This window comes from Oncorhynchus keta, chromosome 4, assembly GCF_023373465.1.
Source record: "Oncorhynchus keta strain PuntledgeMale-10-30-2019 chromosome 4, Oket_V2, whole genome shotgun sequence".
Taxonomy (NCBI): Eukaryota; Metazoa; Chordata; class Actinopteri; order Salmoniformes; family Salmonidae; genus Oncorhynchus; species Oncorhynchus keta.
Window position 1 is genome coordinate 80280686 of NC_068424.1, and position 15010 is coordinate 80295695.

Genomic DNA, 15010 nt, shown 5'->3' on the forward strand with positions numbered 1-15010 from the left:
TCTCTAGAACAGTGAGCATCACCAAGCACATGCATTGCATCTTTCCATCCCCTAATTGTGCTGTCTGAACACACACATCCTGATTCAGCGGGAATGTGAGAGAGGAGAAGGAGGAGGGCCAGTCGTTTACCAATCACAAGGGTTTCCCCCACCTCCCTCCCGGCTAACCTCCCTCCCTCTCTCCCTCTCTCCCTCCCTTCCTCTCTCACTCCCCCTCCCTCCCTCCCTCCCTCCCTCCCTCCCTCCCTCCCTCAGTCTCTAAGCACGTTGGGGGAGGAAAAAGTGCTGGGCAGTGAAAAAAAGTGATAAGCAGCTTTGAAACACATTCCCGCTGAATCAGGATGTGTGTGTTCGACACAGACACAGACAGCACAGCATTGGCTAGCTCTCTCTCCCCCACAGACACAGAGGCCAGCGAGTGTCTCACAACCAAAGCAAACATAGCCTTATTAACAACGTGACGAGAGGGAGACTCAGGGAGACACGACTGACTGTCTACTCTCAGGAAGAGGAGGAAGCTGGGGACACTTGACTTCCCAACACCCTGATCCAGAACACCTGGAGGGAGAAAATCCGTCCCTCTGCATACACTGAGGAACACACAACAACAACTACAAGTGTGAGAAGAAGAAGAGAGACCAGCAACAAGGTCTTTCTCTTTCCCTTTCTCTCTTTCTACCTCTCTCTCTCCTGCTGTGGAGCTCATCTCTCCAGTCCCTCAAGGTGCTCTGCTGACCGGGTTTGACTGATCTGCTGTCATCATGTCAGATGGAGAGGAGTGTCTCTCTCCCATCGGTCTGGACTGCTGCTCCTGCTGCCTGGACCTGGCCAACTGTGACGACCCAGCTAGAGTTGGGGGCCAAGGCAGAGGCCAAAGCACCCCTCTGATGGGCAGCCCCACGTCGCTCAGCCACTTCCGCCAGTTCCGTGAGCAGCTGACGTTCCAGAACCAGAACGTGAACACAGACAAGCTGAACAGCATGATGAGGCTGGACTCTCTGGAGTCTGTGGTCAGAGACCCCTGTTACCTGCTCAACGAGGGCATCTGCAACAGCAACATCGACCAGACCACGCTGTCCATCCTGCTGTTCTTCCACAGGTACTGTCCTTCACCTCTCTACCTCTCATCCTCATTTACACCACCACTTTTATTTCATTCTGTTTCTGATACATTAAAACACCTCAAAAATATCTCTATATTTCACATTATCTCACTAAACATTACAGTGTAATTATTTTTGTAAGCACTGCACAATGTAATAATTAGTGTGATTTACTCATTGTTATATTGTGCTTGGAGCAGTAATCTTACCTGGGTTATGGAAAGGCACAATGACTAACTTCAATACTGTCACTGCGTACAGGACAGGTAACAACTAAATACATTGTCAGTACTGAAGGGATATCAAATCCAGTTGTATTGGTCACATAGACATATTTATCAGATGTGATGTAGCAAACTGCTTGTGTTCGTTCCTAGCACCAACAGTGCAAGCGGTATCTATCAAAACAAAAAACGATATTACTGCACTGTTGGAGCTGAGAACATAAGCATTTGGTTACACCCTCCTACTCACTTGTACAGAAAGTTGGGACGTCATCGTTTATCCTCCAATCCATCTGTTCCACTTTCTGATGATGTCATTTTTCAATGTTTATTTACCATAGAAATGTATTGGTGATATCCCTGTCATAACCACAAAATGACCACAATAATATCATCAACCCGATGAAAACAAAATAACGTGACTATTCTACCCTGAATCAAACATCAAAATTGACCAATTAGGTTGTTTTAAAAACTGACGCGCTAAGAATGTTGATGATTTGAGAACGACAAGTCAACTAGTTTTCATTAGCCCTCATTTCTACACATAAAGATACAGTTATACATTTCCCTCTCCAATGCATAATAATAACTTTTCAAAGGACTCAGGCAAAAGACAGAAGACACACAATTATGAATAAATTATTATGATTAATTATTAGTGTATTTATGAAGTCCTTTTATTCATCAGCAGTTGTCACAAAGAGCTGATACAGAAACCCAGACTAAAACACCAGAGAGCAACGCACATGTAGAAGCACGGTGGAACAACTAGAAAGAGGAGGAACCTTGAAAGGAACCTAGAGAGGAACCAGACTCTGAGGGGTGGCCAGTCCTCTTCTGGCTGTGCCGGGTGGAGATTATAACAGAACATGGCCAAGATGTTCAAATGTTAATGGATGACCAGCAGGGTCAAATAATAATAATCACAGTGGTTGTAGAGGGTGCCACATGTCAGCACCTCAGGAATAAATGTCAGTTGGCTTTTCATAGCCGAGGGTTTAGAGGTCGAGACAACAGGTGCGGTAGAGAAGGAGAGAGAGAGAGAGAGAGAGAGAGAGGAAACTTAAGTTCACACAGGATGACAGATAAGACAGGAGAATTACACCAGATATAACAGACTGACCCTAGCCTTCCGGCACATAGACTACTGCAGCATAGATACTGGAGTCTGAGACCGGAGGGGTTGGGGGACACCGTGGCCCTGTCTGACGATACCCCTGGACCGGGCCAACCAGGCAGGATATAACCCCACTCACTTTGTCAAAGCACAGCCCCCACACAACTAAATGTATATCAACAGACCACCAACCTACTACCCTGAGACAAGGCTAAGCATAGCCCATGAAATGGGCTTCCTGTCCGTCAAAACTGAACAGGAAGTTCACGTCAGTGACTCAACCCACTCAAGTTGAGTATAGAGGGGGAAAAAGCCTCTTCAAGGGACGGCATGGTAGAGCACCATTAAGCCCTTCAAAAAAAACAGGGGGAAAACGACACAAATCTCTAGAGGTCACAGTAGACACAACGCATCACAAACCCTCTAGAGGTCACTGTAAGAGGTCACTGTAAACACAATGCATCACAAACCCTCTAGAGGTCACTATAAACACAACGCATCACAAACCCCTAGAGGTCACTGTAAGAGGTCACTGTAAACACAATGCATCACAAACCCTCTAGAGGTCACTATAAACACAACGCATCACAAACCTCTAGAGGTCACTGTAAGAGGTCACTGTAAACACAATGCATCACAAACCCTCTAGAGGTCACTATAAACACAACGCATCACAAACCCTCTAGAGGTCACTGTAAACACAACGCATCACAAACCCTCTAGAGGTCACAGTAATCACAACGTATCACAAACCCTCTAGAGGTCACTGTAAGAGGTCACTGTAAACACAACGCATCACAAACCTCTAGAGGTCACTGTAAACACAACGCATCACAAACCTCTAGAGGTCACTGTAAGAGGTCACTGTAAACACAATGCATCACAAACCCTCTAGAGGTCACTGTAAGAGGTCACTGTAAACACAACGCATCACAAACCCTCTAGAGGTCACTGTAAACACAACGCATCACAAACCCTCTAGAGGTCACTGTAAACACAACGCATCACAAACCCTCTAGAGGTCACAGTAATCACAACGTATCACAAACCCTCTAGAGGTCACTGTAAACACAACGCATCACAAACCCTCTAGAGGTCACTGTAAACACAACGCATCACAAACCCTCTAGGGTCACTGTAAACACTGTAAACACAACGCATCACAAACCCTCTAGAGGTCACTGTAAACACAACGCATCACAAACCCTCTAGAGGTCACTGTAAACACAATGCATCACAAACCTCTAGAGGTCACTGTAAACACAACGCATCACAAACCTCTAGAGGTCACTGTAAACACAACGCATCACAAACCCTCATCACAAACCCTCTAGAGGTCACAGTAAACACAACGCATCACAAACCCTCTAGAGGTCACTGTAAACACAACGCATCACAAACCCTCTAGAGGTCACTATAAACACAACGCATCACAAACCCTCTAGAGGTCACTGTAAACACAACGCATCACAAACCCTCTAGAGGTCACTGTAAACACAACGCATCACAAACCCTCTAGAGGTCATCACATCACAAACCCTCTAGAGGTCAGGTCACTGTAATCACAAACCCTCTAGAGGTCACTGTAAACACAACGCATCACAAACCCTCTAGAGGTGTAAACACAACGCATCACAAACCCTCTAGAGGTCACTGTGCATCACAAACCCTCTAGAGGTCACATAAACACAAATCACAAACCCTCTAGAGGAGGTCACAAACCCTCTAGAGGTCACAGTAAACACAACGCATCACAAACCCTCTAGAGGTCACTGTAAACACGCATCACAAACCCTCTAGAGGTCACAGTAAACACAACGCATCACAAACCCTCTAGAGGTCACTGTAAACACAACGCATCACAAACCCTCTAGAGGTCACTGTAAACACAACGCATCACAAACCCTCTAGAGGTCACAGTAAACACAACGCATCACAAACCCTCTAGAGGTCACAGTAAACACAAAGCATCACAAACCCTCTAGAGGTCACTGTAAACACAACGCATCACAAACCCTCTAGAGGTCACAGTGAACATAACGCATCACAAACCCTCTAGAGGTCACTGTAAACACAACGCATCACAAACCTCACTAGGCAGCTTGTGATATTAGACGAGTTTTGAATTAGTTTGGGTGGATTGCAGAAGGCTTATTAAAATCTAAATATACTCCTCTCTCATCATTGCCAAATTGTAAATATAAACCACAGGTTTGTTTGGAAACATGCTGACGTGTTAGTTGGGATTATAGTTGGCATGCAACTGATTACTGCCAGTTCGCATCTCCCTTTGGCAGCACGAACCAACCCTTGGGATGACTTAAACTCGGTTCAAATTAGAGTTTACAGTTTTCCATTAAAACTCTTACATAGCTTCAGCAGCCATCATTGCTGTACTTCAGATTTATGAAAGGTTTAACAGTACTGTCTATACACACTTTGTTAGGATTAACAGTACTGTCTGTACACACTTTGTTAGGACTAACAGTACTGTCTATACACACTTTGTTAGGACTAACAGTACTGTCTGTACACACTTTGTTAGGACTAACAGTACTGTCTATACACACTTTGTTAGGACTAACAGTACTGTCTGTACACACTTTGTTAGGACTAACAGTACTGTCTATACACACTTTGTTAGGACTAACAGTACTGTCTGTACACACTTTGTTAGGACTAACAGTACTGTCTATACACACTTTGTTAGGACTAACAGTACTGTCTGTACACACTTTGTTAGGACTAACAGTACTGTCTGTACACACTTTGTTAGGACTAACAGTACTGTCTATACACACTTTGTTAGGACTAACAGTACTGTCTGTACACACTTTGTTAGGACTAACAGTACTGTCTGTACACACTTTGTTAGGACTAACAGTACTGTCTATACACACTTTGTTAGGACTAACAGTAGTCTGTACACACTTTGTTAGGACTAACAGTACTGTCTGTACACACTTTGTTAGGACTAACAGTACTGTCTAGTACTGTCTATACACACTTTGTTAGGACTAACAGTACTGTCTGTACACACTTTGTTAGGACTAACAGTACTGTCTGTACACACTTTGTTAGGACTAACAGTACTGTCTATACACACTTTGTTAGGACTAACAGTACTGTCTATACACACTTTGTTAGGACTAACAGTACTGTCTGTACACACTTTGTTAGGACTAACAGTACTGTCTATACACACTTTGTTAGGACTAACAGTACTGTCTGTACACACTTTGTTAGGACTAACAGTACTGTCTATACACACTTTGTTAGGACTAACAGTACTGTCTGTACACACTTTGTTCTAACAGTACTGTCTGTACACACTTTGTTAGGACTAACAGTACTGTCTATACACACTTTGTTAGGACTAACAGTACTGTCTATACACACTTTGTTAGGACTAACAGTACTGTCTATACACACTAACAGTTGTCTTACACACTTTGTTAGGACTAACAGTACTGTCTGTACACACTTTGTTAGGACTAACAGTACTGTACACACTTTGTTAGGACTAACAGTACTGTCTACACACTTTGTTAGGACTAACAGTACTGTCTATACACACTTTGTTAGGACTAACAGTACTGTCTACACACTTTGTTAGGACTAACAGTACTGTCTGTACACACTTTGTTAGGACTAACAGTACTGTACACACTTTGTTACAGTACTGTCTGTACACACTTTGTTAGGACTAACAGTACTGTCTGTACACACTTTTTGACTAACAGTACTGTCTGTACACACTTTGTTAGGACTAACAGTACTGTCTGTACACACTTTGTTAGGACTAACAGTACTGTCTTACACACTTTGTTAGGACTAACAGTACTGTCTGTACACACTTTGTTACTAACACTGTCTTACACACTTTGTTAGGACTAACAGTACTGTCTATACACACTTTGTTAGGACTAACAGTACTGTCTATACACACTTTGAAAGGACTAACAGTACTGTCTATACACACTTTGTTAGGCATGTTTTGTTTCTGACAGTAAAATGTTAGGCCTACTGAGAAATATCTGAGCTACACACTTTGTTAGGAAGACATTACTGTCTATACACACTTTGTTAGGACTAACAGTACTGCTATACACACTTTGTTGACTCCCATATTCAGTTACACACTTTGTTAGACTAACAGTACTGTCTTACACACTTTGTTAGGACTAACAGTAGTCCACATTGTGTTAGGACTAACAGCCTTATTCTAGACACTTTGTTAACTTACAGTACTTTCTGTACACACTTTTTAGGATAAGTACTGTCCATAACTTTGAATGACTAACAGTACTGTAGTAAAATGAAATACAGATAACATACTGTCACACACTTTGTTCACATACTTTGTACACTTTGTTAGGACTAACAGTACTGTCTGTACACACTTTGTAAGGACTAACAGTACTGTCTGTACACACTTTGTAAGGACTAACAGTACTGTCTATACACACTTTGAAAGGTACAGTACAGATTACAAGTGGCATGTTTTGTTTCTGAGCAGTAAAATGTGAAGGCCTACTGAGAAATATCTGAGCTAGGACCGGGAGGAAGACATTATGTCGACAACGAGTGTCGTTATCAACGGAGACGCCACCTTTGACTCCCATATTCAGTGCATTCGGAAACTTTTCCACATTAGTCCACATTGTGTTACATTACAGCCTTATTCTAGAATTGATTAAGTTATTGTTTTTCTCTCACCCATTTACACATAATAGCCCATAATGAATGATAATGAATGTAGTGAAAATGAAATACAGATATATCTCATTTACATAAATATTCACACCCCCGAGTCAATACTTTGTAGAAGCACATGCGGCATCGATTACAGCTGTGTGTCTTTCTGGGTCTCTAAGAGCTTTCCACACCTGGGTCTCTAAGAGCTTTCCACACCTGGGTCTCTAACAGCTTTCCACACCTGGGTCTCTAAGAGCTTTCCACACCTGGGTCTCTAAGAGCTTTCCACACCTGGGTCTCTAAGAGCGTTCCACACCTGGGTCTCTAAGAGCTTTCCACACCTGGGTCTCTAAGAGCTTTCCACACCTGGGTCTCTAAGAGCTTTCCACACCTGGGTCTCTAAGAGCTTTCCACACCTGGGTCTCTAAGAGCTTTCCACACCTGGGTCTCTAAGAGCTTTCCACACCTGGGTCTCTAAGAGCTTTCCACACCTGGGTCTCTAAGAGCTTTCCACACCTGGGTCTCTAAGAGCTTTCCACACCTGGGTCTCTAAGAGCTTTCCACACCTGGGTCTCTAAGAGCTTTCCACACCTGGGTCTCTAAGAGCTTTCCACACCTGGGTCTCTAAGAGCTTTCCACACCTGGGTCTCTAAGAGCTTTCCACACCTGGGTCTCTAAGAGCTTTCCACACCTGGGTCTCTAAGAGCTTTCCACACCTGGGTCTCTAAGAGCTTTCCACACCTGGGTCTCTTAAGAGCTTTCAACACCTGGACTGTACAATATTTGCCCATTATTATTTTCTAAATTCTTCTAGCTCTGTCAAATTGGTTGTTTACCACTGCTAGACAACCAATTTGTAGGTGTCATAGATGTTCAAATCCACGCAACGTATTATGTGACTTGTTCATTTAAAGATTTATTTAGCCATAACAAAGGGGTTAAATACTTTAGTGACTCAAGACATTTCAACTTTAGATTTTTTTATTAACATTTGTTAACATTTAGAAATACATAATTCCACTTTGACAATATGGGATATTTTGCATAGACCAGTGACAACAACTAAATGTAATCCATTTTAAATTCAGGCTGGAGCACGACAAAATGTGGAAAAAGTCAAGGGGTGTGAATGGTTTCTGAAGGCTCTGGATGTTAATCTCTTTTGATGATATGTAAGTGTGTGTGTGTGTGTGTGTGTGTGTGTGTGTGTGTGTGTGTGTGTGTGTGTGTGTGTGTGTGTGTGTGTGTGTGTGTGTGTGTGTGTGTGTGTGTGTGTGTGTGTGTGTTGTTTGCCAATGGAACACTCTGTTGTCGATGTATTTATGATAGGGTGGGTGTGTCGGGTTGATAGGACTATTGCAGAACAGGGGTCAAAACCTTCTTTCCAAAGCCACTGTGGTCAACTGGTCCTTCCTCCCTCTGTAGAGTTGACCACATTTCCCGAAGAAACGATGATACTTGTGTATGCCAGCCAGTGCTTTAATCATTGGATGAATGCTAAAACACATGATTTGTAGTTGGATATGATGAAGGGGTCGTTAAATGCTGCAGGACGGCCATATGCAGTGGTCTGGATTGCAATGGGATGGTGAGAGACGGAGGCAGGGGGTAGTCATGACGAGGACACCAGTCTGCAGACAGAATACTCAGCCTGCTACCTGGCACCTCCCTATACCTGCAGGCCAATCACAGATGGCTAGATAAAAACGTGGCATTTGGAACAAGAACTGGCTTGGGGAACGTGTACACCCTGCACTCTGGAACAGGAACTGGCATGGGTAGTTTGTGCACCCTGGCATTTGTCCACAATGACTGGGTCTCCTCTTCCTGCCAACTCAAATGTTGGATTTGTGTGTATTGTGGGTATTACTGCACTGTTGGAGCTAGAAACATAAGCATTTTGCTGTACCTTCGATAACATCTGCAAAAATATATGTATTCTACGATACCAATAGAAGGATATCATTTTTTTTGTCTTTCCATTTTTCAAAAATATATATATTTTAAATATTTCCTTTCTTTCTTATATATATATTTTGCATACATTTTTTGAGGGGGTAGTTCAGCTTTAATTGCAGATAGATTGTTGCTTCCATCAATTTAATTGTCTGCATAATTTCCAATCCCCCATATATATGTTTTATAAATGTACAGCGCATATAAATTATGTATATATTTTTTAAAATATATTTCCCTTTATTTTTCCCATAAAAAAATGACAAAATAAAACAGTTAGAATTGGTAACAAAAGAGGAATAAAATACACGTTGTTGGACCATTTAGCAAACAATTGATGGCGAAATAAAAGATAGTGCCGCTCAGAATAGACTCAGGATTCAGACAGATGATGTCCCAAATTACACCCTATTCACTATACTGCTGTTGGATTCAGACATAGAAAGCTCCTCAATATGAACACTTTAGGAAGTCCATTATGAGTCAAGAGAGATAGAGATAGAGAGGGGCTTGGTGAGACCAACTCAGAAACGTGCAGAGATCAAGTCAAATCAAAGTTTATTTGTCACGTGCGCCGAATACAACAGGTGTAGTAGACCTTACAGTGAAATGCTTACTTACAGGCTCTAACCAATCAGTGCGGAGAAAAAAAGGATGTGTGTGTGTGTGTGTGTGTGTGTGTGTGTGTGTGTAGGTAAGTAAAGAAATAAAACAACAGTAAAAAGACATTTGAAAATAAGAGTAGCAAGTCTATATACAGACACCTGTTAGTCAGGCTTATTGAGGTAGTATGTACATGTAGATATGGTTAAAGTGACTATGCAGCATATATGATGAACAGAGAGTAGCAGTAACGTAAAAGGGGGGTTGGCGGGTAGTGGGACACAATGCAGATAGACAGGTTAGTCAATGTGCAGGAGCACTGGTTGGTCGCGCAAATTGAGGTAGTATGTACACGAATGTATAGTTAAAGTGACTATGCATATATGATAAACAGAGAGTAGCAGCAGCGTAAGAGAGGGGCTGGGGGGCACACAATGCAAATTGTCCGGGTAACCATTTGGTTACCTGTTCAGGAGTCTTATGGCTTGGGGGTAAAAACTGTTGAGAAACCTTTTTGTCCTAGACTTGGCACTCCGGTGCCGCTTGCCATGCGGTAGCAGAGAGAACAGTCTATGACTGGGGTGGCTGGGGTCTTTGACAATTTTCAGGGCCTTCCTCTGACACCGCCTGGTGTAGAGGTCCTGGATGGCAGGCAGCTTAGCCCCAGTGATGTACTGGGCTGTACGCACTACCCTCTGTAATGACTTGCGGTTGGAGGCCGAGCAATTGCTGTACCAGGCAGTGATGCAACCGGTCAGAATGCTCTAGATGTTGCAGCTGTAGAACCTTTTGAGGATCTCAGGACCCATGCCAAATCTTTTTAGTTTCCTGAGTGGGAATAGGTTTTGTTGTGCCCTCTTCACGACTGTCTTGGTGTGTTTGGACCATTCTAGTTCGTTGTTGATGTGGACACCAAGGAATTTGAAGCTCTCAACCTGCTCCACTACAGCCCCGTCGATGAGAATGGAGGCGTGCTCGGTGCTCCTTTTCCTGTAGTCCACAATCACCTCCTTAGTCTTGGTCACATTGAGAGATAAGTTGTTATTCTGGCACCACACTGCCACGTATCTGACCTCCTCCCTATAAGCTGTCTCATCATTGTCAGTGACTAGACCTACCACTGTTGTGTCGTCAGCAAACTTAATGATGGTGTTGGAGTCGTGCCTGTCCATGCAGTCGTGGGTGAACAGGGAGTACAGGAGGGGACTGAGTACGCACCCCTGGGGAGCTCCAGTGTTGAGGATCAGCGTGGCAGATGTGTTGCTACATACCCTCACCACCTGGGGGCGGCCCGTCAGGAAGTCCAGGATCCAGTTGCAGAGGGAGGTGTTTAGTCCCAGGTTCCTTAGCTTAGTGATGAGCTTTAAGGGTACTATGGTGTTGAACGCTGAGCTGGAGTCAAGATACAGTAATGGTGTTTTAATGAACTTGTTGAGTTACAGCATTGTTATGACTGTGTTAATGGATGTTGGTGCTCTGCCAGGAGATGTCTGGCAACAGTGTATTGTCCTTGGTATATGGTTGTGTGTGTGTGTGTGTGTGTGTGTGTGTGTGTGTGTGTGTGTGTGTGTGTGTGTGTGTGTGTGTGTGTGTGTGTGTGTGTGTGTGTGTGTGTGTGTGTGTGTGTGTGTGTGTGTGTGTGTGAGGTGTTCCCCTGTTCTCTCTCTGTATGTCTGGTTCAGAGTACCATCAGGAGCCATCTGTACATGCTCTCTCAACGACCCAAACGGAGTCACACTCAGTGGGGGACAGCTGTCGCTGTGGACCTCTTCACCACATCACCAGCCAGGCTCTATCAGTGGGGCCACATCACCAGCCAGGCTCTATCAGTGGGGCCACATCACCAGCCAGGCTCTGTCAGTGGGGCCACATCACCAGCCAGGCTCTGTCAGAGGGGCCACATCACCAGCCAGGCTCTGTCAGTGGGGCCACATCACCAGCCAGGCTATCAGTGGGGCTCATCAGTGGGGCCACATCACCAGCCAGGCTCTATCAGTGGGGCCACATCACCAGCCAGGCTCTGTCAGTGGGGCCACATCACCAGCCAGGCTCTATCAGTGGGGCCACATCACCAGCCAGGCTCTATCAGTGGGGCCACATCACCAGCCAGGCTCTATCAGTGGGGCCACATCACCAGCCAGGCTCTATCAGTGGGGCCACATCACCAGCCAGGCTCTATCAGTGGGGCCACATCACCAGCCAGGCTCTATCAGTGGGGCCACATCACCAGCCAGGCTCTATCAGTGGGGCCACATCACCAGCCAGGCTCTATCAGTGGGGCCACATCACCAGCCAGGCTCTATCAGTGGGGCCACATCAGCCAGGCCAGGCTCTATCAGTGGGGCCACATCACCAGCCAGGCTCTATCAGTGGGGCCACATCACCAGCCAGGCTCTATCAGTGGGGCCACATCACCAGCCACCATCACCAGCCAGGCTCTGTCAGTGGGGCCACATCACCAGCCAGGCTCTCAGTCATCACCAGCCAGGGGCCACATCACCAGCCAGGCTCTATCAGTGGGGCCACATCACCAGCCAGGCTCTATCAGTGGGGCCACATCACCAGCCAGGCTCATACTGAGGTCCTCTCATACATATATCTACTCATGAAGAGATCTACTCATACAGATATATTCTCATACAAAGATCTACTCATGAAGAGATCTACTCATAAAGAGATCTACTCTTAGAGATCTACACTTACAGAGATCTACTCTTACAGAGATCTACTCTTACAGAGATCTACTCTTACAGAGATCTACTCTTACAGAGATCTACTCATACAGAGAGAGATCTTCTCATACAGAGATCTACTCTTACAGAGATGTTCTCATACAGAGATGTTCTCATACAGAGATGTTCTCATACAGAGATGTTCTCATACAGAGATCTTCTCATACAGAGATCTTCTTATACAGAGATCCAGCAGAGACTCACGGGCAAACAGTCAGACAGAGATGCAGCTTCACACAGGCAACTGCCTGAAACTGATTCAACAACACTCTGGGCTTGTTAGGCCATGAAGGATGTCAATGGTAATGTCATGAGTAGATACTGTCAATAGTAGTAGAGTAGTACTGAGTAGATACTGTCTATAGTAGTAGAGTAGTACTGAGTAGATACTGTCTATAGTAGTAGAGTAGTACTGAGGAGATACTGTCTATTGTAGTAGAGTAGTACTGAGTAGATACTGTCAATAGTAGTAGAGTAGTACTGAGGAGATACTGTCTATAGTAGTAGAGTAGTACTGAGGAGATACTGTCTATTGTAGTAGAGTAGTACTGAGTAGATACTGTCTATAGTAGTAGAGTAGTACTGAGTAGATACTGTCTATAGTAGTAGAGTAGTACTGAGTAGATACTGTCTAGAGTAGTACTGAGTAGATACTGTCTATAGTAGTAGAGTAGTACTGAGTAGATACTGTCTATAGTAGTAGAGTAGTACTGAGTAGATACTGTCTATAGTAGTAGAGTAGTACTGAGTAGATACTATCAATAGTAGTAGAGTAGTACTGAGTAGATACTGTCAATAGTAGTAGAGTAGTACTGAGTAGATACTGTCAATAGTAGTAGAGTAGTACTGAGTAGATACTGTCAATAGTAGTAGAGTAGTACTGAGGAGATACTGTCTATAGTAGTAGAGTAGTACTGAGGAGATACTGTCTATTGTAGTAGAGTAGTACTGAGTAGATACTGTCTATAGTAGTAGAGTAGTACTGAGTAGATACTGTCTATAGTAGTAGAGTAGTACTGAGTAGATACTGTCTATAGTAGTAGAGTAGTACTGAGTAGATACTATCAATAGTAGTAGAGTAGTACTGAGTAGATACGGTCTATAGTAGTAGAGTAGTACTGAGTAGATACTGTCTATAGTAGTAGAGTAGTACTGAGTAGATACTGTCTATAGTAGTAGAGTAGTACTGAGTAGATACTATCTATAGTAGTAGAGTAGTACTGAGTAGATACTGTCTATAGCAGTAGAGTAGTACTGAGCAGGCAGTTACTGTCAATACTAGTAGAGTAGTACTGAGTAGATACTGTCTATAGCATATATCTATAGATATCAGCTGATGTACGAAGGGCTATATAAATACATTTGATTGGATTTGATTTGATATAGTAGTAGAGTAGTACTTAGATACTGTCTATAGTAGTAGAGTAGTACTGAGTAGATACTGTCTATAGCAGTACAGTAGTACTGAGCAGGCAGTTACTGTCAATACTAGTAGAGTAGTACTGAGTAGATACTGTCAATAGCAGTAGAGTAGTCCTGAGTAGATACTGTCAATAGCAGTAGAGTAGTACTGAGTAGATACTGTCAATAGTAGTAGAGTAGTACTGAGCAGATACTGTCGGAAGGCAGTGCATCTCAGTGCAAGCGGCATCACTACAGTCCCTGGTTCAAATCCAGGCTTCATCACATCCGGCCGTGATCGGGAGTCCCATTGGGCGGAGCACAATTGGTCCAGCGTGGTTAGGGTTTGGCCAGGGTAGGCCGGCATTGTAAATAAGGAATTTGTTCTTTAACTGACTTACCTAGTTAAATAAAGATTAAATAAAGTCCTGAGTAGATTCTGTAAATAGAAAAAGGGAGATTACTAATATGCTGACCTCACCATTCTTTTGTCCCTGAAGAGATAAGCCTAATAATCTGAGACAGTTTAAGCTCCAGGGGTCATTGTATGAATCAGCTGCTGTACCTACTGTCCACTGGAATTGTTGCAGAGCCTTCACTGCCTCGTGACCCAGTCTCTGGGCTTCAGCTCTGTGTTGACCTCTCACCATGGGCCAGTTCACTTGTTGAATAAACTTCTGTTTACTTCTAAGAATGACAAACTCGCCGTGTCTTGCTCTGTTGATATAAAAAGGCCTTTACAAAAAACAAAAAAAAAGATTGATTGATTCTTGGAATTGACTGGTAGAGCAGGAGGGAAGTAAATAGAGAAAGAGAGAGAGTACATTACTGAGGTCAAAACCCGACAGAAAGAGTTCTGAACTCATTATCTCTGTGAAGACCGTGTTATCTCCCTAAGTGGTCCAGAGGCTTCCGTCTTTTTGAGGACACAGATGACTTTTATTTTTAATATTTTTTTTTTAGCAGGACTCAACTCTGTCATACTGATATGACTTCAGTCTTGGGCAGAATTCCACAAAAGGATTAAATGAAAACAGTCCCACCTAATGGTACAGTCATTTACCTAACAAACGTAGTACAAAGCCAACACCCTCAGAGGTGATATTAATCAGCATTGCATGCCAGCGACAGCGCTTCGACGCCAGATCAATTAACCAAACAGATACAACAAAA

The 15010-nt window shown here is 43.6% G+C and overlaps 1 protein-coding gene across 1 annotated transcript in view; it reads left to right on the forward strand.

Annotated features, from left to right (window-relative positions):
- Positions 1–335: 335 nt before the first annotated feature.
- The window catches only part of LOC118371103 (uncharacterized), a 71169-nt gene continuing 56494 nt past the window's right edge, over positions 336–15010 (forward strand). The window contains exon 1 of the mRNA XM_052517369.1: positions 336–1099. Within this exon, the coding sequence (XP_052373329.1) occupies positions 762–1099 (338 nt within the window). The 5' untranslated portion in view covers positions 336–761. The remainder of the gene's footprint in view (positions 1100–15010) is intronic.